Source organism: Scyliorhinus torazame, chromosome 13, assembly GCF_047496885.1.
Source record: "Scyliorhinus torazame isolate Kashiwa2021f chromosome 13, sScyTor2.1, whole genome shotgun sequence".
NCBI classification, from domain to species: domain Eukaryota; kingdom Metazoa; phylum Chordata; class Chondrichthyes; order Carcharhiniformes; family Scyliorhinidae; genus Scyliorhinus; species Scyliorhinus torazame.
The window spans coordinates 212,946,948-212,974,272 of record NC_092719.1 but is presented as its reverse complement, the minus strand read 5'-3'; the positions used below and the strand labels follow the sequence as shown (position 1 = coordinate 212,974,272).

The following is a 27,325-nucleotide window of genomic DNA, read 5'->3' as shown; positions in this document are numbered from 1 at the left end:
GTGAAGATTGGAGTATCCTATTTATGCTGTCAAACGGAGGGTGTTGAGCTGCCTGCGGTTTCACTTAAAGCTTGACCTCCCTCATTGGCTCACGGATGCGCTGAAAATGATCTGGTGGGGCATCTTTGAAAATGCTACAAAATTGGCGGGGCAGAAATGCTCCTAATTCAAAACACCTTCAATACAGACTCGTTCAGGTTTCCGACTAACTGACATACAAATGGTCATTGGGAAACGGTGACGCAATTGGAATTGACATTGGCTGTTCCAAAGGACCTTTGCAATGTTCCACAATACCGTACAGTTCTAGAATGGTTCAAAGAACAAAGAAATGTACAGCACAGGAACAGGCCCTTCGGCCCTCCAAGCCCGCGCCGACCATGCTGCCCGTCGGAACTAAAATCTTGTACACTTCTGGGGTCCGTATCCCTCTATTCCCATCCTATTCATGTATTTGTCAAGATGCCCCTTAAACGTCACTATCGTCCCTGCTTCCACCACCTCCTCCGGCAGCAAGTTCCACGCACCCACTACCCTCTGTGTAAAAAACTTGCCTCGCACATCTCCTCTAAACCTTGCCCCTCGCACCTTAAACCTATGCCCCCGAGTAATTGACCCCTCTACCCTGGGGAAAAGTCTCTGACTATCCACTCTGTCTATGCCCCTCATAATTTTGGAGACAAAATTCGAACGACAGCTGGACAACTGAACACTCATCAGGAGCCCAATCTCTGATTGGAGTTGCTGTTAAATGCTTGAGGATCCTGGGTTTTTTTTTTGGGGGGGTGCAAGTGGTTCCCGGGCAGCCGGTTGGACAACACTGATCTAGGAATCTCCTCAGAATGCCCAATCTTTTCTTGATTCTCTCATGGGTTGTGGGCGTGGCTGGGCGGGGGCCAGCATTTGTTGCCCGTCTCTAATTGCCCCTCAAACTGAGTGGCTTGCTCAGCTATCTCAGAAGGCTGTTGAGAATGAACCACATTGCTGTGGGCCTGGAATCACAATTAAGCCAGACCAGGTAAGGATGGCAGATTTCCTTCTCGAAAGGGCAATCGTGAATCAGGTGGCTTTTTACCACAATCGATGATAGGTAGGCGGCGAGATCCTCTTCTCCCGCTTGCCGGCGGGATTGACCAGTGTCGCCAAAGTCAATGCCCAGAGGCATTCCCACTTTGCCACAACCTCCCCCAAATCCCGGTGGGTTAAACGTATGTCGAGTATGGAAGGCCATGTTTGCATCTTTCTTTGTGCTTACCGCTCCCCGACATGAACTGAGTGTAATGAATGTGGTGCAGTCTCTGCCTCAGCCAGGAACTGATCCAATTCCTGAACGCAGAAAATCAGCATCCAACACATGAGCTGGCAACGCATCCCAGAAGCTCAGTGCTCTCTAGGCAAAGGATCGCCCAACATCTTACATCGTTTGAACTCTTGTTTCTTGTCATCCACTACCTGTCAAACTAGAATAATCTATCGACAGGGACCCCTGTGACTATTTTACAGATCTCTTTCAAAAGTTGCATCTTAGGTCTACGCTACTCCAAAGTGAAGACTAAAATATTGGGAGATTGGTCATTTTATTTTTGATCTTGATTTCCCTTCCAACTAACGGTCTCGACTTTTCTGTATTTGTCTCTCTAGTCTACCTCTACGATTTTGGGTGAATGTTATCAAAAATCCGCAGTTTGTCTTTGACATCCACAAGAACAGTATTACTGACGCCTGTCTCTCCGTGGTAGCACAGACCTTCATGGACTCCTGTTCCACCTCTGAGCATAAACTGGGCAAGGACTCGCCCTCCAATAAACTACTGTATGCGAAAGACATTCCAAACTACAAGAACTGGGTGGAAAGGTATGTATATTTGCTTTCAGTGGGCGCTGCTTGCCAATGTTGGGTGGGGAGGGCGGGCTGTGTTGAGTATTGGGTCCACACCCAACATATAAACTATTATTAAATTAAATAAAATCTGCCTCAGTGTTTCCCCCCCCCCCCCCGAAAAGATGGAAGTATTAGGAGCTTAGGAACCTCAAGCTTATTCTGCTGTTCAGTTAGATCCTCGTCGACCTCTATCTTAATTCCATCAACTATTTTGGTTCCCTATCCCTTGATACCAATGCTTAACAAGAATCTTGTTGAAGTTACTTTTGAAATTCAACAGCTTTACGGGGGAGAGAGATCCAGACTTGCACTTCCCTTGATTGTGAAGTGCTTCCTCACATTACCCCCTGAACAGCTTAGCTCTAATTTTCAGGTTATGTCCCCCCCTTGTTCGGGCCTCCTCCTCCACCAGAGGAAATAGTTTTCTCTTTCTATCTGCTCCACCAAATTCTTCCATTGTCTTCAACATCTCAATTAGACCACACCCCAATCTTCTCCGTGTAAAGGAATGCAAACCTAGTCCATGCCTTGTTAGTTTTTTTTTAATTAAAAAAAATTAAATTTAGAGTACCCAATTCATTTTTTCCATTTAAGGGGCAATTTAGCGTGGCCAATCCACCTACCCTGCTCATCTTTCGGCTGTGGGGGCGAAACCCACGCAGACACGGGGAGAATGTGCAAACTCCACACGGACAGTGACCCAGAGCCGGGATCGAACCTGGGACCTCGGCGCCATGGGGCAGCAGTGCTAACCACTGCACCACTGTGCTGCACCTGCGCCACCGTGCCATCCCCTGCTCCACCGTGCTGCCCCTGTGCCACCGTGCTGCCCCTGCGCCACTGTGCTGCCCCTGCTCCACCGTGCTGCCCCTGTGCTCCCTGTGCTGCCCCTGTGCTCCCTGTGCTGCCCCTGCGCCACCGTGCCACCCCTGCGCCACCGTGCCACCCCTGCGCCACCGTGCCACCCCTGTGCCACCATGCTGCCCCTGTGCCACCGTGCAGCCCCTGTGCCACCGTGCAGCCCCTGTGCCACCGTGCTGCCCCTGTGCCACCGTGCAGCCCCTGTGCTCCCTGTGCTGCCCCTGAGCCACCGTGCCACCCCTGCGCCACCGTGCCACCCCTGTGCCACCGTGCTGCCCCTGTGCCACCGTGCAGCCCCTGTGCCACCGTGCAGCCCCTGTGCCACCGTGCTGCCCCTGTGCCACCGTGCAGCCCCTGTGCCACCGTGCAGCCCCTGTGCTCCCTGTGCTGCCCCTGAGCCACCGTGCCACCCCTGTGCCACCGTGCAGCCCCTGCGCCACCGTGCTGCCCCTGCACCACCGTGCTGCCCCTGCTCCACCGTGCCGCCCCTGTGCCACCGTGCAGCCCCTGCGCCACCGTGCTGCCCCTGTGCCACCGTGCTGCCCCTGCTCCACCGTGCCGCCCCTGCGCCACCGTGCTGCCCCTGTGCCACTGTGCCGCCCCTGCGCCACCGTGCTGCCCCTGTGCCACCGTGCTGCCCCTGTGCCACCGTGCTGCCCCTGTGCCACCGTGCTGCCCCTGCGCCACCGTGCTGCCCCCGTGCCACCGTGCAGCCCCCGCGCCACCGTGCTGCCCCTGCGCCACCGTGCTGCCCCTGCTCCACCGTGCTGCCCCTGCTCCACCGTGCTGCCCCTGCTCCACCGTGCCGCCCCTGCGCCACCGTGCTGCCCCTGTGCCACCGTGCTGCCCCTGTGCCACCGTGCTGCCCCTGTGCTGCCCCTGCTCCACCGTGCTGCCCCTGCTCCACTGTGCTGCCCCTGCACCACCGTGCTGCCCCTGCGCCACCGTGCTGCCCCTGCGCCACCGTGCTGCCCCTGCGCCACCGTGCTGCCCCTGTGCCACCGTGCTGCCCCTGTGCCACCGTGCTGCCCCTGTGCCACCGTGCTGCCCCTGTGCCACCGTGCTGCCCCTGTGCCACTGTGCTGCCCCTGTGCCACCGTGCTGCCCCTGTGCCACCGTGCCGCCCTGTGCTGCCCCTGCTCCACCGTGCTGCCCCTGTGCCACTGTGCTGCCCGTGTGCCACTGTGCTGCCCCTGTGCCACCGTGCTGCCCCTGTGCCACCGTGCTGCCCCTGCGCCACCGTGCTGCCCCTGCGCCACTGTGCTGCCCCTGTGCCACCGTGCTGCCCCTGCGCCACTGTGCTGCCCCTGCACCACCGTGCTGCCCCTGTGCCACCGTGCTGCCCCTGCGCCACTGTGCTGCCCGTGTGCCACCGTGCTGCCCCTGTGCCACTGTGCTGCCCCTGTGTCACCGTGCTGCCCCTGTGCCACCGTGCTGCCCCTGTGCTGCCCCTGCTCCACCGTGCTGCCCCTGCACCACCGTGCTGCCCCTGTGCCACCGTGCTGCCCCTGCGCCACTGTGCTGCCCGTGTGCCACCGTGCTGCCCCTGCACCACCGTGCCACCCCTGTGCCACCGTGCTGCCCCTGTGCCACTGTGCTGCCCCTGCGCCACCGTGCTGCCCCTGTGCCACTGTGCTGCCCCTGCGCCACTGTGCTGCCCCTGTGCTGCCCCTGCTCCACCGTGCTGCCCCTGCACCACCGTGCCACCCCTGTGCCACCGTGCTGCCCCTGCGCCACTGTGCTGCCCCTGCTCCACCGTGCTGCCCCTGCACCACCGTGCCACCGCTGTGCCACCGTGCTGCCCCTGTGCCACTGTGCTGCCCCTGTGCCACTGTGCTGCCCCTGCTCCACCGTGCTGCCCCTGCACCACCGTGCCACCGCTGTGCCACCGTGCTGCCCCTGCGCCACTGTGCTGCCCCTGCGCCACCGTGCTAGATTAACGATCTAGATGACGGGACTGGGGGCATTCTGGCTAAGTTTGCCGATGATGCAAAGATAGGTGGAGGGGCAGGTAGTATGGAGGAGGTGGGGAGGCTGCAGAAAGATTTAGACAGTTTAGGAGAGTGGTCCAAGAAATGGCTGATGAAATTCAACGTGGGCAAGTGCGAGGTCTTGCACTTTGGAAAAAAGAATAGAGGCATGGACTATTTTCTAAACGGTGACAAAATTCATAATGCTGAAGTGCAAAGGGACTTGGGAGTCCTAGTCCAGGATTCTCTAAAGGTAAACTTGCAGGTTGAGTCCGTAATTAAGAAAGCAAATGCATTGTTGTCATTCATCTCAAGAGGCTTGGAATATAAAAGCAGGGATGTACTTCTGAAGCTTTATAAAGCATTAGTTAGGCCCCATTTAGAATACTGTGAGCAATTTTGGGCCCCACACCTCAGCAAGGACATACTGGCACTGGAGCGGGTCCAGCGGAGATTCACACGGATGATCCCAGGAATGGTAGGCCTAACATACGATGAACGTCTGAGGATCCTGGGATTATATTCATTGGAGTTTAGGAGGTTGAGGGGAGATCTAATAGAAACTTACAAGATAATGAATGGCTTAGATAGGGTGGACGTAGGGAAGTTGTTTCCATTAGCAGGGGAGACTAGGACCCGGGGGCACAGCCTTAGAATAAAAGGGAGTCACTTTAGAACAGAGATGAGGAGAAATTTCTTCAGCCAGAGAGTGGTGGGTCTGTGGAATTCATTGCCACAGAGGGCGGTGGAGGCCGGGACGTTGAGTGTCTTTAAGACAGAAGTTGATAAATTCTTGATTTCTCGAGGAATTAAGGGCTATGGAGAGAGAGCGGGTAAATGGAGTTGAAATCAGCCATGATTGAATGGTGGAGTGGACTCGATGGGCCGAATGGCCTTACTTCCACTCCTATGTCTTATGCCCCTGCGCCACCGTGCTGCCCCTGTGCCACCGTGCTGCCCCTGTGCCACCGTGCTGCCCCTGTGCCACCGTGCTGCCCCTGCACCACCGTGCTGCCCCTGTGCCTTATCATTGAACCCTTTTTAGCTCCAGTATTGTTCCAGTAATAAGCAATAAAAAATTGTCAAGTCAAGGACCAGAAGCTGAACTTTGAACCCACCCTCTTCAGTTAGGGTCAAAGTCGCCAATGCGGCTTGAAGTGGTTATAACTGGGCTACATCTTACTGTAATAACCTTTCCACTTATATACGGTCAGAATGCCTCGCAGTGCGAATTATTTAGCAAGTTATTTTTTTGCTGTTTTCAAGCTGTCAAATGTTGATGTCATTACGGCAGTTTATCAAACGGTGAACTCTGAACCCCAATTGGGGTTGTGGGATGAGCCACTGGGGTCAAGAGCTCATGTAGCAAAGGTGGCTGTGGAGCGGAGACCCGTATTTGACATTCTGCGCTCGTCGGCAAGGCCATTATTTTTTGCCCTTGTGCGTGGCCGACTGGAACCAGCTGTGAGGCCTGATTCTCCGTTACCAACAGCGCCCACACAGTGGTTGGTGTCTTCGTTTTCGTTTGTGCCTGCGCTCCTGCGCTTTGCACTCGCCCCCCCCCCTCCACCACCACCCCCACCCCCACCCCCCCAATCTGCAGTTGCACCGAGTGCGAAGCATTAAAATGGGGGTCACAGCGGGAACAACTCTTGGAAGCTTTGTATTACAGTTGTCTCTTAACTGCCCCCTCAAGGGTAATTAGGGATGGGCAATAAATGCTGGCTCAGCCAACGATGCCCACATCCCAGACACAAGGAGAGTTCCCTGCTCCTCTTCACAGAGCTCCCTGGGATCTTTTGATGTGCACTCAACAAATATATTTGGCATAATGGATCCGCCAAAAGGCAGCGCTACACTGGAACGCCAGCCTAGTTTACCTGGCCCTGGTCTTCCTCTTGCCTGAAGACGAGAACCAAGCTGACAAACACGTCAAAGGCCAGTGAGATCCCTCAGAGTGAGAGGTCTGCTTTAGACGTTGGGATCTATCCTATTGCCTCTCCTAATCTTCCAAAGGTGTCATCAAACCCTCTTTGGCAAAATAAAAAGAGGTAAAAGTCAGCACATTTCTCATTGCCTCGCATGCCTTGAATACTGAGGGAGGGTCATTCAGAAATTGGGGAGATTTCCCCAGCCACACCTTTAACACATTCCGACAGAAGTGAATAATCTGGAGTGCATGCAGTCACTTTGAGTTAGTCGCCATGCTTGGTGTATATTAATGGGAATGTACCACCTCATTGGACACTGTTCACCCCAACATTTGATGGCAGTTCTGGCCAATAAACCACTCGTCCATTCCCCCTCATCTCAGGGCCATTTCCTCATTCCTGTGTTGAGAAGTTGACGGTGTCATTTCAAGCCTGGGGATTGGGCGAGAATGTGGACTTGAAGCCCAAGCCCGGGCATAATAGTACGGAGCAGGGAACTGGCTTGACAGCCCCTGTGGTCCACACCTGATCCCATTTCTTACATTATTATCTGGTCTCCGAACCTGTGTTGAAATCAATGTTACAGGATCTCAGGTTTACGTCCTTCATCCGGCTACGCGTGGTTGTGAGTGACTCTTTTCTTTCTCCATGTGTTTGGGGCAGGTACTATGCAGATATCTCCAAGATGCCCGTGATCAGCGACCAGGACATGAGTGCTTACCTGGCTGAGCAGTCGCGGCTGCACCTGAGCCAGTTCAACAGCAATAGTGCACTGCATGAGATCTACACCTACATCAACAAGTACAGGGACGAGGTAAGGACTTCAGATGGCGTTCTGCGAGCTGGCCATCTTTTTCTCTTTTGTCATGTCCGATTTTATCCCCCCTTCTGTCTTACGAGGGTTGGCTGCCTTACACCATTTACTCCCTCCCAATAGTCCAATTTTAACACACTTAGCCAATGCCTCATTACTTGACGTTAGGATTAGGTGCAGGAGTAGGCCATTTGGCCTCGAGCCATTCAATAAAATCATGGCTGTTCCGATCATGGCCTCAGCTTCACTTTTCCTGTCCGTTCCCCATAACCTTTGACACCCCTCGTGGATCAAGAATCTCACTATCTCAATTGTTCAATGACCCAGCCTCCACTGCCTCTGGGACAGAGAACACAAAGGTTAATAAACCGCTTAGAGAAGAAATTCCTCCAAATCTCTATCTTCAATAGGTGACCCTTTATTCTGAAACTCTGCCCCCCTCGTCCACGATTTGCCTCATGGGGGCAATCATCCTCTCAGTGTCTACTCTGCCAAGTCCCTCAGGATATTTCATGTTTCAATAATATTGCCTCTCATTCTCGTAAACTCCACTGAGCATCGGCCCAAGCTCCTGGTGTGAGGTGCTGGAGCAACTGGGCAGCATCCATGGAGGGAGAAACAGAATTGAGAGGTTTCCACTCCAATATGACTCCTCTTCATGTCATTTTTTGCTAATTCAGAAACCGGGGTGAGCCCTATAAAACAGGGCAACCAATCAATCAACGTGAGGTAGACGAAGGAGTATTGGTGAAGCTAACGCCAAGCTCATTCCATAGACCTCCCTGCCTCACTCTTCTCCTTTAAGAAGCTGAGTAATACCGTCCTTATTTGACCACGTTTTTGATCAACTATCCGAGCATAAAGAAAGTATGTGGGAGGCCCTTGTGAGGGTGCGGAGAAGGGAACGTATCAAGGGAAGAGGTATTTTATCATCATAGAATTTACAGTGCAGAAGGAGGCCATTCGGCCCGTCGAGTCTGCACCAGCTCTTGGAAAGAGCACCCGACCCAAGGTAAACACCTCCATTCTATCCCCATAACCCAGTAACCTCACCCAACACTAAGGGCACTTTTGGACACTAAGGGCGATTTATCATGGCCAATCCACCTAACCTGCACATCTTTGGACTGTGGGAGGAAACTGTTGCGCCCGGAGGAAACCCACGCAGACACGGGGAGGATGTGCAGACTCCGCACAGACAGTGACCCAAGCCGGAATCGAACCTGGGACCCTGGAGCTGTGAAGCAATTGTGCTATCCACAATGCTACCGTGCTGCCCAAAGGTTTAGGTTGGAGAATGTTTAGCTACAAGGTTTAGGTTGGAGAAGCTGGGGTTGTTCTATTTGGGGTAAAGGAGATCGAGAGGAGATTTGATAGAGGTGGATAAGATTATGATAGGTTTAGACAAGGTAGATTAAGTGCCCATTGACTGGTGGCAAATGGACTTGGGGAAGGTAATGATTTGGTACTCAGTACGAGGTTGGTAGAAGCCGAGATGATCAATGATTACATCAGGAAATTGGAGGGGAACTTGAGCAAAATAAATTTTTCGGGCTCCAGGGATAGGACGAGGGAATGGGGCTGAATGGATTGCTCTGCAGAGAGCTGGCATGGGGCCCGATGGGCCGAATGGCCCCCTTCCGAACTGGTTCCCGACTCAGAACCATCTAGGCAGCAAGCAGGGTTGGACGGTCAACAGAGTAATTGCAGAACCTTCACGTAGAAGCAGCGAGTGCATCAAAGAGGGAGATGATCAACCCCAGGTGACAGTGACTAATGATTCAGTCGCTCTCCTGCACACCTCATCACCTTCCTTATTAAACTCTTGGTGAAGAGCGCGTGTCTGAGCACGTTCTTGCCTCATGAGCGTCAGCCGCCTCCTGATTGGGTATCTGGTCCAGCTGTGCTTCGGCACGGGACATTCGAAATCAGCAGCAAAGCTGCCAATCTGGGGATACTTTTTAGAGAAAAAAAATCCGTCTCTTTGTAGCTCATCTTAAATAAACGGGCCTGGCTTTATTTACATATACAGATATTTCCCATTTAAATGCAATTTTAACTTTCCTTTTGGGCAGCTGGAAGAACCATTTGGGCAGGTTCAGTCAATCTGAGGAGCTAAGCTGTGAGAAATTGTACAAATTCCTTTTTTGAATTGTCCACGTCTTTTATTTCTGTAATTTAGCTCTCCTCCTGCTCTGGATGGATTTGATTCTGGCTGGGAGCAAATGTTGCCCACTCCGCTCACCTGTTGCACATGGTCCGAATGATGTCAGAATGGGGCAGCTCACCGGGCATTTTTCAATGTAACCTTTTCCTACATTCATCTCACTGTCTGCCCAATCGATAAGGCGGGATTCTCCCGAATCCGCGCGAAGGCTCGAAGCCGGCGTACAAAACGGCACGAACCACTTCGGCGCCGGGCTGACCGGAAGTTGCGGAATTCTCCACACTTCCGGGGGCTAGGCCGGCGCCAGAGGGGTTGGCGCCGTGCCAGCCGGCGGCGAAGGGACTGCGCGAGTTAGCGCATGCGCAGAACCGCCGGCGTGGTTATCGGTGGGCCCCGATCGCGGGCCAGGCTCCCCTAAGGCCGGATTCCCCCCCCCCCCCCCCCCCGAGGACCGCACCAGCCAAATAATCTGCCAGATCCCGCCGTGTGGGACCACGTCCAAACCACACCGGCGGGACTGGCCAGAAATCGACGGCCGCTCGGCCCATCGGGGCCCGGAGAATTGCCGTTGGGGGCGAGGCTGCCAACGGCCCCCGACCGGCGTGATCCCCGTCCCCGCCCGAAAACCGGCGCCGGAGAATACGGCAGCCAGAGCGCCGGGGCGGGATTCACGCCGCCGCCCGGGGATTCTCCGAACAGGCGGGGTGGGGGGGGGGGGGGGGGGAGAATCCCGGCCCACGGGCGAAATTCTCCATTATCGGCGGAAAGTCCGCCGATCGGCGCAAAAAACGGCGCAAATCCCACTTGCGTCACGTCATAAAAATGGGCCAATAGTCTGCGGCCCGAAATGGGATAGCAGCGACGTAACGGGTTCCGCGCTTGCGCAGTGGTTCACGCCGTGCAGCGTCATACGCGCTGCACGGCGTGACGGCTCATAAGGCCGCGCTGCTCCCCCCCACCCGACCGGAACAGCCGACCGCAACACCCGACTTGATGGCTGGCCGTCGCTCAGCCCCGAGGTTCGAGTCACGCGATGTGGAGGCGCTCCTGGACGCGGTGGAGCAGAGGAGGGACGCCCTGTATCCCGGACACGGCCGCAGAGTTGCCCCACGCCACAGCCGGCGTCTGTGGAGGGAGGTGGCAGAGGCCGTCACCGCTGTGGCCCTGACACCACGGACAGGCACCCAGTGCCACAAGAAGGTGAACGACCTCGTCAGAGCAGGCAGGGTGAGCCTCCCCCATATCCCCCATATCCCCCCTCCCCCATATCCCCCATATCCCCCCTCCCCCATATCCCCCATATCCCCCCTCCCCCATATCCCCCCTCCCCCATATCCCCCCTCCCCCATATCCCCCCTCCCCCATTTCCCCCCTCCCCCATATCCCCCCTCCCCCATATCCCCCATATCCCCCATATTCCCCCCTCCCCCATATCCCCCCTCCCCCATATCCCCCATATCCCCCCTCCCCCATATCCCTCCTCCCCCATATCCCCCCTCCCCCATATCCCCCCCTCCCCCATATCTCCCCTCCCCCATATCCCCCCTCCCCCATATCCCCCATATTCCCCCCTCCCCATATCCCCCCTCCCCCATATCCCCCATATCCCCCCTCCCCCATATCCCCCATATCCCCCCTCCCCATATCCCCCATATTCCCCCCTCCCCCATATCCCCCATATCCCCCCTCCCCCATATCCCCCATATCCCCCCTCCCCCATATCCCCCCTCCCCATATCCCCCATATCCCCCATATCCCCCCTCCCCCATATCCCCCATATCCCCCCTCCCCCATATCCCCCATATTCCCCCCTCCCCCATATCCCCCCTCCCCCATATCCCCCATATCCCCCCTCCCCCATATCCCCCCTCCCCCATATCCCCCCTCCCCCATATCCCCCATATTCCCCCCTCCCCCATATCCCCCCTCCCCATATCCCCCATATCCCCCCCTCCCCCATATCCCCAAGTGAATCTAGCCCTAACCTTAACCTCTGCAATGCACGCGCAACCGATGGCGTGCATTCATATACCTGCCTAACACTGTTGCGTTTTACCCCTGCCACCACCCCCCCCCCCCCCCCCCCCCCCCAGGAGAAGCGCGCACACAACAATAGGGAGCATGTGAGGACTGGAGGAGGGCCCGCTGATGAGAGGCCACTGACCGTACACGAGGAAAGGGCCCTGGAACTGGCTGGCGGACCTGAGGACCGGGAGGTTGCTGATGCAGAGGTCGGGGCCCCACGAGCAAGTGAACCACCAACAGCCCGTCCCCATATCCCCCCTCCCCTATATCCCCCTCCCCCGTATCACCTGATCACTGCCTGATGTCTAACCATGCATGCTTCATTGTGTATCGCAGGACCAAACGTCCAGGCACCCATCCCCGCAGATGCAGACCGCCCGCAGGATGCCCCTCGGAGACCACAGGAGACGGAGAGACCCGCACCCTCCAGCATGCGACGCCCGCAGGATGCCCCTCGGAGACCACGGGAGACGGAGAGACCCGAACCCTCCAGCATGCGACGCCCGCAGGATGCCCCTCGGAGACCACGGGAGATGGAGAGACCCGAACCCTCCAGCATGCGACGCCCGCAGGATGCCCCTCGGAGACCACGGGAGACGGAGAGACCCGAACCCTCCAGCATGCGACGCCCGCAGGATGCCCCTCGGAGACCACGGGAGACGGAGAGACCCGAACCCTCCAGCATGCGACGCCCGCAGGATGCCCCTCGGAGACCACGGGAGACGGAGAGACCCGGACCCTCCAGCATGCGACGCCCGCAGGATGCCTCTCGCACACCACGGGAGACGGAGAGACCTGGAGCAACAGGGAGACGACACCCCCGTCACGTGCGGGAGCGTCCACCCAGCGATGAGGGGGGCAGCCACAGGCCCCCGTCACATCCGAGCCAGGACACCACTACCCAGGACACCACTATCCAGGACACCCCTACCCGGGACACCACTACCCAGGACACCCCTACCCGGGACACCACTACCCGGGACAGCACTACCCGGGACAGCACTACCCGGGACAGCACTACCCAGGACACCCCTACCCGGGAAGATGAAATACCGGACAGTGACTCAGAGTGGATGGGTGGAGACGAACCCCCACCCCAAAGTGCCATGGACTCAGAGTGGGACGAAGAGCACGACACAACGCCACTGCTGTCACCAACACCCTCCACCATCGCAGAAACACTCACCACGGTTGGGCACTTTAGTGATGAGGCGTCTGGTACACTCACTGGTGCGCACAACACAGCCGTCCCGGTACAGCAGGTGGAGGTAGGAGCAGCAGAGGGACCGGGCGGTCGGAGGGCAGCCCAGGCCAAGCGAACATCTGCCGCCCAGATGGATCCCGGGTTCCTGCAGTTACCACACCCACACATAGATCCGATGCAACCACCGACACGGAGACGAGCGAATAGGGTGACGGGTGGCTTGCGGCGGCTGCGGTCGCAGGTGGAGGAGTCCACCCGCGTCCAGGAGCTGGGAGTGGTCCCGGTCATGCGTGCCACCCAGGCTGACACCGCACGGGTGGCGTCCGCGGTGGAGGCAATGGGTGCGACGGTGTCAGACATGGGGAACGGTTTGCGAGGCCTGGGGCCTTCCGTGCAGGCGGCGTCTGTGGCCCAGGAAATGGCTGCCCTCTCACAGGAGGCCATGAGCCAGTGCCAGCGCCAGATGGCAGAGCCGCTCAACGCCATAGCCCAGTCTCAGCAGGCCATGGCCCAGTCTCAGCAGGCCATGGCCCAGTCTCAGCAGGCCATAGCCCAGTCTCTGCAGGCCATGGCCCAGTCTCTGCAGGCCATGGCCCAGTCTCAGCAGGCCATCGCTGAGGGCATCGGCGCCAGTGGCCATGTGCGAGCTGGCGTCGCACTGTCGCAGACAGGGTTCGACAACCCCCTGGGCTCCATGGCTGCAAACCTGCAGACCCCTGTCGATACCAGCACGGGCCTCCAGGACTGGCAGCGCCAGATGTCGGGGGCGCGTCAGATGGCCAGTCCGTTCGTATCCCCCACCCATGTAGAGGCCTGGGGGCCATCGGGCACCCCGAGGGAGGAGGAGGTGGTGTGGTCCATCCCGGCTCCCTCTGTAGGGGAGGTCCCGGTACACCGCGACACCTCGGACTCCCCCCCTTCCGTCCCAGGTGCATCGGGTGGGCAACGGGCAGGACAGGCTGGCAGCTCGCCATCCCAGTCGCCCGGGCCGCAGCTTGGCCCATCTAGGCCAGGACGCCCCAGGAAACGGCCGCCAAAGGGATCCAGTGTCAGAGGGCAGGAATCACAGGAGTCCACCTCCAGTTCTGCTGTACCGTCTGGGGAACCACTTAGACGTAGTCAAAGGGCCCGTAAGGCCAAACAATTAGACACTGAGTAAGTTGGCACGGGTGCAGGGCACAGATGAGTTTTAGGGGCTAGGGCACGTGCATGAACTCCTTTGGTTATTAAAGTCAATGTTACACCTACCGAAGCTGCCTTTGTGCTCTGTCCAAAGTGTGCGGGGGTGTCATGTACGTTGAGCGCAAGTGTGTGTGTGAGGGGTGGTCTTACCTCAGCCCCAGGTGAGTCTGCCCCCTTCCCCCTGGGCCGCCATCAACATCCCCCGGGCAGAGGACGGGACCGTGCGCTGCAGTGTCACAGCCGCATGCAGGGATGGTCCGGGTGGATGGTGGTACTGTGGCCATGGGTCAGACATAGTCCAACGATGTAGAGCCAGGAGCTCATCGGAGGCGGGTTGTCATCATTCTCCATGGCCTGCGATAGACACGCGTCCACCCGCAACTGGGTGAGCCCGGCCCGTTGTGCCGCCGGTGGATCGGCAATTGGGGGTGGGGGGGTGGTGTGCATGCGGGTGGGGTGTGTGGGGTTGGGGAGGGGGGTGAGGGTGCTGGGTGGGTGGATGGGTGGGGGGTGTGGGTGGTCGGCTGTTGTCATGGTGTGCGGTCTGTGGCCATACTACCCGATTCCCACGCCCATCTAGTCAGTGAAGCGGGCGTCTATCAGTCTGTCCCGTGCCCGCTGGGCCAGCCGGTAACGGTGGACAGCCACCCGCCTGTGTCTACCCCGTCTGCCCTGACCATTGCCCCCATCCCCCTCATCTGGGGAGGACTGGGCCTCTTCCTGCTGCTCCTCCACTCCGCCCTCCTCTGCCTGCGGCACATCGCCCCTCTGCTGGGCTATGTTGTGCAGGACGCAGCACACCACAATGATGCGGCCGACCCTATCTGACCGATACTGGAGGGCGCCCCCAGAGAGGTCCAGGCACCTGAAACGCATCTTCAGCACGCCAAAGCACCTCTCGATCACTCCCCTTGTCGCTACATGGGCATCATTGTAGCGGTTCTCCGCCTCATTGCGTGGCCTCCGTATAGGCGTCATCAGCCACGATCGCAATGGGTAGCCCCTGTCGCCCAGCAACCAGCCCCTCAGCCGGGGATGGCGTCCCTCGTACATGCCGGGGATGGATGACCGCGACAACACGAATGAGTCGTGTACACTGCCTGGGTGACGGGCGCAGACGTGCAGGATCATCATGCGGTGGTCGCAGACCACCTGTACGTTCATTGAATAGGTCCCCTTCCTATTAGTGAACACGGCCCTGTTCTCTGCAGGTGGCCGCACGGCGACGTGCATCCCATCGATCGCGCCCTGGACCATGGGGAACCCGGCAACGGCAGAGAAGCCCACGGCCCGGGCATCTTGGCTGGCCCGGTCCACGGGGAAGCGGATGTAGCGGTGCGCCATGGCATAAAGGGCATCTGTCACTGCCCGGATGCACCGATGCACCGATGTCTGCGATATGCCGGACAGGTCCCCACTCGGTGCCTGGAATGACCCCGTTGCATAAAAGTTCAGGGCCACCGTAACCTTGACGGACACGGGGAGAGGGTGTCCCCCGCCAGTGCCACGCGGTGACAGGTGTGCCAGCAGGTGGCAGATGTGTGCCACGGTTTCCCGGCTCATCCGGAGTCTCCTCCTGCATTCCCGGTCCGTGAGGTCCTGGTATGACTGCCGGGGCCGGTACACACGGGGCGCCCTCGGGTGCCACCGTTGCCGTGGGGCCGCGACGTCCTCCTCCCCCTCCTCGTCCTGTCAGTCAGGTGTCCCTCCAGCCTGGGCGGCTGCCGCCTGCCCCTCTGCGGCAGCATGCGCCGCCTCTCTGGCACGCTCCTCCTCCTCCTCCTCCTCCTCCTCATCCAGGGCAACATAGACATGAGCGGCTGCCACCACGGCGGCCAACATCGCTGGATGGTCTGAAAACATGACGGCCAGGTGGGGGGGAGGGGAACGACGACATGTCATCATTGCCCATATCCCCTCCTCCCCCCAGCCAGGTGGCATGGACCGCATGGGTCCAACTGTTGGAGGCTGGCACCTGGCCAGGTGGACCAACTCATTTGCCCTCCCATCACCCACCCCGGCACGGACCCCAACCCCCCCAACCTCCACCCCGGCACGGACCCCCCCCCAACCTCCACCCCGGCACGGACCCCCCCCAACCCCCAACCTCCACCCCGGCACGGACCCCCTCCCCAACCTCCACCCCGGCACGGACCCCCCCCCCAACCCCCAACCTCCACCCCGGCACGGACCCCCTCCCCAACCTCCACCCCGGCACGGACCCCCCCCAACCCCCAACCTCCACCCCGGCACGGACCCCCTCCCCAACCTCCACCCCGGCACGGACCCCCCCCCAACCCCCAACCTCCACCCCGGCACGGACCCCCCCCCCCAACCTCCACCCCGGCACGGACCCCCCCCCCCAACCTCCACCCCGGCACGGACCCCCCCCCCCAACCTCCACCCCGGCACGGACCCCCTCCCCAACCTCCACCCCGGCACGGACCCCCTCCCCCAACCTCCACACCGGCACGGACCCCCCCCCCAACCTCCACCCCGGCACGGACCCCCTCCCCAACCTCCACCCCGGCACGGACCCCCCCCAACCCCCAACCTCCACCCCGGCACGGACCCCCACCCAACCTCCACCCCGGCACGGACCCCCTCCCCAACCTCCACCCCGGCACGGACCCCCTCCCCAACCTCCACCCCGGCACGGACCCCCTCCCCCAACCTCCACCCCGGCACGGACCCCCCCCCCCAACCTCCACCCCGGCACGGACCCCCTCCCCAACCTCCACCCCGGCACGGACCCCCCTCCAACCCCCAACCTCCACCCCGGCACGGACCCCCCTCCCCAACCTCCACCCCGGCACGGACCCCCCCCAACCCCCAACCTCCACCCCGGCACGGACCCCCCCCCCCCAACCTCACCCCGGCACGGACCCCCCCCCAACCTCCACCCCGGCACGGACCCCCTCCCCAACCTCCACCCCGGCACGGACCCCCTCCCCCAACCTCCACCCCGGCACGGACCCCCCCCCCCCAACCTCCACCCCGGCACGGACCCCCTCCCCAACCTCCACCCCGGCACGGACCCCCCCCCAACCCCCAACCTCCACCCCGGCACGGACCCCCACCCAACCTCCACCCCGGCACGGACCCCCTCCCCAACCTCCACCCCGGCACGGACCCCCTCCCCAACCTCCACCCCGGCACGGACCCCCCCCAACCCCCAACCTCCACCCCGGCACGGACCCCCTCCCCAACCTCCACCCCGGCACGGACCCCCCCCCAACCCCCAACCTCCACCCCGGCACGGACCCCCCCCCCCAACCTCCACCCCGGCACGGACCCCCCCCCCCAACCTCCACCCCGGCACGGACCCCCTCCCCAACCTCCACCCCGGCACGGACCCCCTCCCCCAACCTCCACACCGGCACGGACCCCCCCCCCAACCTCCACCCCGGCACGGACCCCCTCCCCAACCTCCACCCCGGCACGGACCCCCCCCAACCCCCAACCTCCACCCCGGCACGGACCCCCACCCAACCTCCACCCCGGCACGGACCCCCTCCCCAACCTCCACCCCGGCACGGACCCCCTCCCCAACCTCCACCCCGGCACGGACCCCCTCCCCCAACCTCCACCCCGGCACGGACCCCCCCCCCCAACCTCCACCCCGGCACGGACCCCCTCCCCAACCTCCACCCCGGCACGGACCCCCCTCCAACCCCCAACCTCCACCCCGGCACGGACCCCCTCCCCAACCTCCACCCCGGCACGGACCCCCCCCAACCCCCAACCTCCACCCCGGCACGGACCCCCCCCCCCCAACCTCACCCCGGCACGGACCCCCCCCCAACCTCCACCCCGGCACGGACCCCCTCCCCAACCTCCACCCCGGCACGGACCCCCTCCCCCAACCTCCACCCCGGCACGGACCCCCCCCCCCAACCTCCACCCCGGCACGGACCCCCTCCCCAACCTCCACCCCGGCACGGACCCCCCCCCAACCCCCAACCTCCACCCCGGCACGGACCCCCACCCAACCTCCACCCCGGCACGGACCCCCTCCCCAACCTCCACCCCGGCACGGACCCCCTCCCCAACCTCCACCCCGGCACGGACCCCCCCCAACCTCCACCCCGGCACGGACCCCCTCCCGGCACTCCCCCGGAGCCCAGCCTACTCTAACCACCCCCCCCCCCCCCGCCGCACACACATACACACAAGCCGAGACACACCTCTCCTCACGCAATCAGTCTGCGGCCACGCCATTTCCTGCCCAGAGCCAACCCCCCAGGCCGTCACTCACCTCCTCGCTGGTCAGCGTGAGCCTGGAGCACCGGGTCACGCCGATGAAAAGGAGGTTTGATTCACGTCGACGTGAACGGTCATCACGTCGACGGGACTTCGGCCCATCCGGAAGGGAGAATATCGGCAGGCCGAAAATCGGCTGCTTTGCGCAGACCCGTGACATTCTCCGCGGCAGCGGCGCCATTAACGCCCCGCCGACTTTTCTCCCTTCGGAGACTTCGGCGGGGGCGGGGGCGGGATTCACGGCGGCCAACGGCCATTCTCCGACCCGGCGGGGGGTCGGAGAATGACGCCCCACATCTCTCAGAATTATGTTCACCTCGATGAGGTCCCCCACCCCACCCTCAGCCTCTCGGCTCCAAGGAAATCAACCCCAGCCTATCCAGCCTCTCTTCATAGCTGAAACGCTCCAGCCCAGGCAACGTCCTGGTGAATCTGCACCCTCTCTAGTACAATCACATCCTTGCTATAGTGTGGCGACCAGAACTGCACACAGTACTCCAGCTGTGACCTACGTCACAGTCTCCCTGCTCTTATATTTTATGCCTCGGCTAATAAAGGCAAGTATCTCATGTACTTCTGAATTACCTGTCCTGCTGCCTTCAGGGATCTTTGAACATGCACCCCAAGGTCTCTCTGGCCCTCTGTGCTCCCTAGCATCCTCCTGTTCATTGTGGATTCCCTTGCTTTGTCAGCCTTCCCAAAATGCATCACCTCACATTTTTCAGGGTTAAATTCCATTTCTCACTGTTCTGCCCATCTGACCAGCTGCTCTATATTTTCCTGTCATCTGAGGTTTTCCTCCTCGCTATTTACCACTCCACCAATTTTCATGTCATCTGCGAACTTACTGATCCTGGGCGGGATTCTCCCCTACCCGGCGGGGCGGGCGGTCCCGGTGCTGAGGAGTGGCGTGAACCACTCCGGCTTCGGGCTGCGAGGAATGTGCGCCATCCCAGGGGGATCCGTCTCCTCACCGGCCATGGCAGAGGTCCACAGCTGCCGGTGCGGAGGGAAAGACCCGTACCAGCCTCCCCGAACAGGCGCCGGAATGTGGCGACTAGGGGCTTTTCACAGTAACTTCATTTGAAGCCTACTTGTGACAATAAGCGATTTTCATTTTCATTTGATTTCATTTTCAAGAGTGCCCCCACGGCACAGGCCCGCCCGCGGATCGGTGGGCCACGATCGCGGGCCAGGCCACCTTGGGGGCACCCCCCGGGGCCAGATCGCCCCGCGCCCCCCCAAGGACGCCCGCAGAGCCAGGTCCCGCCGGTAAGCACCAGGTCTAATTTTCGCCGGCGGGACCGGCCTCAAAACGGGCGGCCGCTCGGCTCGTTGCGGGCCGGAGAATCGCCGGGGTGGGGACGCTGCCAGCAGCCGCTGACCGACGCGGCACGATTCCCGCCCCCGCCAAAACTCTGGCGCCGGAGAATTCGGCAGCCGGTGGGGGCGGGATTCATGCCCCCCCCCCCCCGGCGATTCTCCAGCCCGGCAGGGGGTCGGAGAATCCCGCCACATATCCTTCACATTCACGTCTAGATTATTGCTGCACACTAGAAACAGCAAGGGAGCCAGGTCCGATCCCTGCGTACAGCTCCCAGTCACAAAAACAACCTTCAATCATCACCCTCTCCCTCCTGTCACTAAGTCAATTTTGGGTACAATTTACCAAATTCGCTGGATTCCATAGGTTCTTACCTTCTGTGCATGATGGCACAGTGGTTATCACAGCTGCCTCACAGCTCCAGGGACCCGGGTTCAATTTTGGCCACGGGTCACTGTCTGTGTGGAGTTTGCAGGGTCTCCCCGTGTCAGCGTGGGTTTCCTCCGGGTGCTCCGGTTTCCTCCCACAGTCCAAAGATGTGCAGGTTAGGTGGATTGACCGTGCTAAATTGCCCCTTAGTGTCCAAAAGGTTAGCTGGGTTACGGGGAGGCGTGAGGTTAAGTAGGGTGCTCTTTCCGAGGGCCGGATGCAAACCCGATGAGCCGAGAGCCTGAACCGACCCTCCGAAAGAGCAGCCCACCTCGGTCCAATTCATCACCCTTCCTGGAACTCGCTGCCTCATAACATTTCAGAAATATTTCGATGCGCACTTGCGATGCCAAGGCATCAAAGGCTAATGGCCAAGTGCTGGGTTTAGAATGGGACTGTGGTTTTTGACCGGCCCAGCCGCCATGGGCTGAAGGGCCTTTTCTGTGCAGTAGACCTCTATGACTCTGAGAGACCGAGGGACTGAAGGCCCTCTGCGGAAAAGAAATATATCTATATCTCTGTCTTAAATGAGAGAGACCCTCCCCCCCCTTATTTTAACATGATTGAGAGATAGCAAGTAATTTGAAACCTATGATTCCGAAGTTTCCCCATCTCTGTGGATTTAATTGGTGCCATGTCTGCTGTAGTCTAATTACCAGTGATTAATCGCTACGATGAGTTTAAAATTCCATTATCATTGTGTCGTGCGATCATCAGGATGGTGGAAGCTAATGGACTTGGGTCTTTTCTGCTCTCGACCTTCCAAAGTTTCAGTGCACCCTTTCACCTCAGCGCTGAATTTGCAGCCAGAGGGAGTGACTTTCAACCTTTTGAGAAATCTCTACTTGGCTTTTCATACCCCTGTGGGTCATTGGTCAGTAGTGAAGAGACCAAAAGGGCTTTCAATGTACCCCTTCCTCTATCCAGCGGATTTATAAAAAAATTACCATTGTTCTTGTACTCTCGACCCCGATATATATATAATCGGAAATCAGGGTGACCGTAGAAAATTAGCAGGCCGCCCAGCCACCCGTTTTCAACTTACATGCCACTTTACAATCCACCACAATCATAGCAGAGTATAATAAAGGAGGAGGACATACGGCCCATTCAATCTCTGCTGGTTCTCTTGAAGGGTGACCTGGAGGCGCGGTGGTTACTACCGCACCAGAGACCCGGGTTCGATTCCGGCCTCGGGTGACTGTGCGGAGTCTGCACATTCTCCCCGTGTCTGCGTGGGTTTCCTCCGGATGCTCCGGTTTCCTCCCACAGTCCAAAGATGTGCAGTTTAGGTGGATTGGCCATGTTAAATTTCCCTTAGAGTCCAAAAACGTTTAGGTGGGGTTACTGGGTGGCAGGGATAGGGTGGAGGTGGGGGCTTGGGTGGGGTGCTCTTTCTCGGGGCCAGTGCAGACTCGATGGGCCGAATGGCCTCCTTCTGCACTGTAAATTCTGTGATTCTATCACATCTCCTCAGCCCCCTCTCCTCTCAGTTGAACAACCTCGGTATCTGTAATTCTTCATCCCTGGACTATTCTCATCGATTCCTTCTGTATGTCCCCCCTCCACCCTTCCCAGATCGTGGTGCCCGGATTCTGTGCTTACTAGTAGCTGTTCATTAAAGCACGCTCAGTTAATGCTCCTGTGGCCTCTCCATTCATGTGTTAGCGGCACCGGCAGTTATTAACACTGAGCTCAACAGCTTGTGTCAGACAGGACAAAAAAAGAAACCCACAAAAGATGCGCATTTGCAATATTGTCTCGATTAAGATTAACCTCCGGTTTTGAGCGAGAGGTTTGATTGAATCGTTACAGTTCATTATTTTTTTTTTAGAATTTGTGCTTTCTGTAATTAGTTTCAACTCTCATGCACAACGCAGGCGAGATCACTGCGGGTGGCTAATCTCCTTTCCCATTGTCTGAGGATTTAACGCTGTTTATGTTTCCCCGAGCCCACCCCAACCTGCCCACAGGTGCTTCTTTTGATAACCGAGCAGTTTGTGCAATGGGATTAGTGTGTCACCCTCAGAGGCTCATTTCCTCACAGTCTCTGGTTTTCCCATAGGAATTATTACACAAGGAAACTCTAAAGCCCATCTAGTTCACGTTCTTCCACTACAACCGTCACACGATCCAATAATAATCTTTGTTATTGTCACAAGTAGGCCTACATTAACACTGCAATGAAGTTACTGTGAAAATCCCCTCGTCGCCACATTCCGGCGCCTGTTCGCGGACACTGAGGGCGAATTCAGAATGTCCAATTCCCCTAACAGCACATCTTTCGGGACTGTGGGAGGAAACCGGATCACCCGGAGGAAACCCATGCAGCCACGGGGAGAACGTGCAGACTCCGCACAGACAGTGACCCAAGCTGGGAATCGAACCCGGGTCCCTGGCGCTGTGATGCCACAGTGCTAGCCACTGTGCCACCCAACAATTATGATGTCTCCAAGGGGAAAGAGGCCAGAACCTGCATTTCTGTAGCACCTTTCACAACCCAGGATGTCCCAAAACACTTTCCAGCCAATGATACGCTTCTTGAAGTGTGATCACAGAATGGTGACAGCACAGAAGGAGGTCATTCGGCCCATCGTGTCAGTATTTCCCCCCCCCCTCAATTTACCTGGTGTCATTTCCCAGCTTTCTCCCAGAGACCCAGCACATTTTTCCCTTTGAGCTGATAATACAGTTCTCCCTCAAGTGTCTCCATTGCAGTCACTGTTGTAATTTAAGGAACACAGCCAGCAATGTGAGCGTAGCGAGCAGCCAGAATCAACGATGAAATACTGACCAGATCCATCCGTTTTAGTGCTGGGGAATCGATATCAGCTCAGGACTTTGGGAGAATTCCCCTGCGCCTCTTCAAATAGTGTCACGGGTATTTTACATTCCTCCCTCAGTACTGCACTGGGGACTGTCAGCCTGGAGTATGGGCTCAAAGTCCCTGGAATGGGAGTTTAAACTCACAACCTTCTGACTCCAGGCGACAGTCTGAACAATGTGCAACACGTGGGTGCTCATGAATGTTTGAAGTGGATCTCGTAATCCAGAGACCCAGGGTGATGCCCTGGAGACCTGCGTGTTCGAATCCCACCATGGCAGATAGTGGAATTTGAATTCAATAAGAAACTGGAATCAAAAGTCTTGACGATCACCATTTTTTTAAAAAAGTATTGTCGAAAAACCCATCTGGTTCACTCCCTTTCGGGAAGGAAATCTGCCATCCTTACCCGGTCTGGCCTACATGTGACTTCAGACCCACAGCATTGACTCTTAACTGCCCTCTGAAACGGTCTAGTAAGCCACTAAGTTCAAGGGCAATTAGAGATGGGCAACAAATGCTGGTCTATCCGGCGACATTCACAACCCATGAATGAATTAAAAAAAAGACCTGCACCGCCGTCTATCTCAGGAGGTCAGAACTCGAGGCCTGCGACTCAATGATACCTTCATCCATCCATCTCATCTTCCGGCCTGCTATTTGTCCTCCCTCCCCTTAGCTTCACAATCATCCCACAAGTCCATCCGACTGAGCTTCCACCACAGTTGGTGACCGGCGGGAGTCTCTCACTTATTAAAAAAAAAAAGAGGCCGGTTGGAAGTTTAACAGCATCATTGCAAAGAGATAATGAGGAGCTGCCTATAGGTTGGGAAGGGCAGTCCAGCCTGGGGCTCAACTCCCAGGCCTCGATCATTCTCCGGGGAATTTCAACTCTGACACAGTTAATTTGCGGCCTTGAAGTTGCTTTGTGAGGCGATTGATGCCCTCTTTCGAAAATAGACAATTTGACCAGCCACCACTGGTGAAGTCATTTTCTGTTGTCTTAGATTTCCATCAGCGCACATCCTTGTAAGTTTTTATTTTGTTTGTGCAATTACAGCTGTGGCGACAGCCATCAGAGGGAAGGAGGCCAGTTGACTAAAACTAGTGATTTGGTACAAGGGAGGGTATTGTAAGATATGCTAATGAGCTGACGTTCTAAGGTTTGGCGAAGGCTTCTAGTTAATGTTATTTGATTGAATAATTCATGGCCATTTTATTTCTGGGAAAGGCACGGCATGGATGTGTTAATTAGTAGCGTCTTGGATGAGTCCAGCGAATCCGGCATTGCAACAGAGGCGACATCCCAGAAGCACTTTGTCTGGGGTTCGGCCGTTGTTGAGGCCTGTGAGAGATGCTCGAGTTTTTCTCTCCCCCTTTCCTTGATTAATATAGTTCCTGGGAATGCTTCTAGCTGGTTAGAATCGTGTTTGCTTGCTTTAACCTTGCCTCGAGCTCTGAGATGATACGACCACAGGGAAGATGAGGAGGCCATTCAGCCCCTTGAACATGCTTCGCCATCCAATGAGATCATGGCCGACCTTAACTCCACACACCCACCCTTTCTCCACAACCCTAAATCCCATTGATTAACAAAAATCTATCAGTCTCAGGTTTTAAACCAACAATTCATCTAACATCAATTGCCGTTTGTGGAAGAGAGTTCCAAATTTCTCACAACCTTTTTGGGCACAAATATTTACTCTTAATTGTTGTCTCTGGTTTTTAGGCTATGTCCCCTGATCCTAGATGCCCTCGCCAATAGAAAGCAGGTCGATGAGTAAAGTTATCAGTTCCCCTTAATATTTTAAAAATGTGGATTAGATCACCCTATTGGCCTTCTGAATTCCTGGGAATACAACGTCAGTTTGTGTGTCATGTCTCCTCATAATCGAACCCTTGGAGTCCAGGCATCGTTTGGGTAAATCTACACTGCGCTCCCTCGAAGCCCAGTATATGCATCCAGAACTGCCCTCCATACTCTGTCTCTGGGCTGCCTGTTAGGCAGTTCCTCAATTTAAAATTTGTTTGCAAACACCTCTGCAGCCTCACCGCCCACCCCCCAATCTCTGCGGGCTCATGCTGCTCTGCCGCCCCCCGAGACCTCTGCTCCCGTCCAATTTCGGCCTCTTCCTCATGCCAATTTTAATCGCTCCGCCAATTGGCGTCTGTGTCTTCAGCTCTGAGCTCAGTAATCGCCTCCCGAGAGCGCTCAGTCACTCCATCTCTCTTTCCTCTTCAAGGGGCGGCCCCCTACCCTTGCCGTTTCCCCAGCAGCTTCCTTACAGGGCTCAGTCGGTCTCGAATTGTGTTTGCTAACACACCAGTGAAGCACCTTGGGACATTTTACTAAGTTAAGGGCGCTATATAAGTGCAATTTCTTGTGTCATTTCCAGCCTTCACAAAAAGTGGTCAGTGTTAAATCTGCAAACAGAGCCCTTCATTAATCATAGGGAGCAGTGTGGAGACACTCTCTCAAAGGTAGAACCCGTGGAGATATTGATGGGAAACTACAGACAGTTGGAAACAGTCTTAATTACCCTGGTGCTAAACGCAATGATTAACTTGCTTAAATGGTTAATAAAGCACCCATTCCTCTGACTGATTGCAGGCTTGACGAGCATTAGCTACCTAATTGGCATCCTGCCCCACCAGCCACCATCGAACTGTTTTTAACCAGTCTCGATTTCACAATGTGAAATATTGAGCTATGCGGCTTGTCCAGCCAAGTACGTTTTGAAGTGTAAACTCTGTTGCAATTTAGGGAAGTGCAGCTTTTGCGTGAGCACAGCAATGACAGGGCAATCTTTACATTTGTCATGTTGATTGAGGGATAAATATTGGCCAGGACCTGTAGCGGGAGCTCCCTTTGCTCCTCTTTGAAATAAAGCTGTGGAATCTTTTATCTCCACTTTCGAGGGGGCCTTGGTCTGGATCCTAATCTGCGAGCAGACATCCTCTGACAGTGTCCCTCTGACAGCACTCCCTCAGTACTGTACTGGAATGGGCCTTGTCCCCGCGATCTTCTGACGTAACTGTGCCACCAAGACTCGGCTGAGGCGAGGTTCATTAAAAATTCTTCCATGGGTTGTGAGGGTTGCTGGCTGGGCTAGCATTTATCGCCCCACTCCCAAGTCCTTGAACTGAGTAGCTTTCTAATAATAACAATCTTTATTCGTGTCACAAGTAGGCTTGCATTAACACTGCAATAAAGTTACCGTGTAACCCATTTCAGTGGGCAGTTAATAGTCAACCACATAGCTGTGGGTCTGGAGTCACGTGTAGGCCAGGCCAGGTAAGGACGGCAGATTCCCTCCCTAAAGGGGCATTAGTGAACCAGATGGGGTTTTCTTTTATATGTCAACCTATGATGGTTGTCATGGTCACCCTACCCAGTCTAATTTCAATTCCAGAATTTTAAATGTAATTAAAATCACGGCACGGCAGCACAGTGGTTAGCACTGCTGCCTCACAGCGCCAGGGGCCCAGGTTCGATTCTTTTCTTTTTTAAATTTAGAGTACCCAATTCATTTTTTTCCAATTAAGGGGCAATTTAGCGCGGCCAATCCGCCTGCCCTGCACACCTTTGGGCTGTGGGGGTAGAAACCCACGCAGACACGGGGAGAATGTGCAAACTCCACACGGACAGAGCCGGGATCGAACCTGGGACCTCGGCGCCGTGAGGCAGCAGTGCTAACCCACTGCACCCACCGTGCCGCCCTGAATTAAATTTCTTAATTACATTTAAATTCCACCAGTTGACGTGGTGGGGATTCGAACACCTGTCACCAGAACATTAGCCTGGGCCTCTGGCTCACAGACCTGCTGAGCTTATCCAGAATTTCCTGTTTTTATCTCTGGTTTAACTAGTCCAGTAACATTACCGCCGCGTTACCAAACCGAAATTAGAGAGATCAGAGTTCTCCCGGGCGTACCAATTAACGATTTTTTTTTACCCCACCCGACCCCTCTCTGTTTCAGATCTTATCGACTTTGGAGAAGGACGAACAAGCAAGAAGGCAGAGACTGCGGAGTAAGCTGGAGCAAGTGATCGATGCCATGACCTGTAGCAGCTGAGATCTCCCCGGAGAGGAATGAAGAAGGAGGGAGAGCGGGGGGAGTGGTGGGGGGTGAAACAGCTCGGTTTGCATCCAGCACCTAGAAGACTTGACTGAGCGTGTCTGTGCGGGCGGGGTGTTTGGGGGAGGGGTGGGGGTGGAGGTGGGGGGGGGGGTCGCACGGAGAGAGGAGACCCTGGGTCAACGAGACACTGGGACTTGAACTGGGCGGCTGTTCTCCCCCCCCCCCCCCCCCAACAGTTAGTGTTACTGCTAAAATTTGCACAATTTAAAAAAAAGGAAGAAGAGAAAAAGAAAATGAAAAAAAAAGAGAAGTGTTTCCACTTTTAAAAAGATTCATATAGAGCTGAGTTCCATGAGGTTTGATATGA

The 27,325-nt window shown here is 57.1% G+C and overlaps 1 protein-coding gene across 2 annotated transcripts in view; it reads left to right on the top strand.

Annotated features, from left to right (window-relative positions):
• The window catches only part of LOC140388602 (plexin-A1-like), a 626,216-nt gene extending 599,144 nt beyond the window's left edge, over positions 1 to 27,072 (top strand). For both annotated transcript variants that reach the window (XM_072473037.1, XM_072473038.1), the window contains exons 30-32: positions 1,642 to 1,854; positions 7,307 to 7,457; positions 26,857 to 27,072. In XM_072473037.1, the coding sequence (XP_072329138.1) occupies positions 1,642 to 1,854; positions 7,307 to 7,457; positions 26,857 to 26,952 (460 nt within the window). In that variant the 3' untranslated portion in view covers positions 26,953 to 27,072. The remainder of the gene's footprint in view (positions 1 to 1,641; positions 1,855 to 7,306; positions 7,458 to 26,856) is intronic.
• The last annotated feature ends 253 nt before the right edge of the window (positions 27,073 to 27,325 follow it).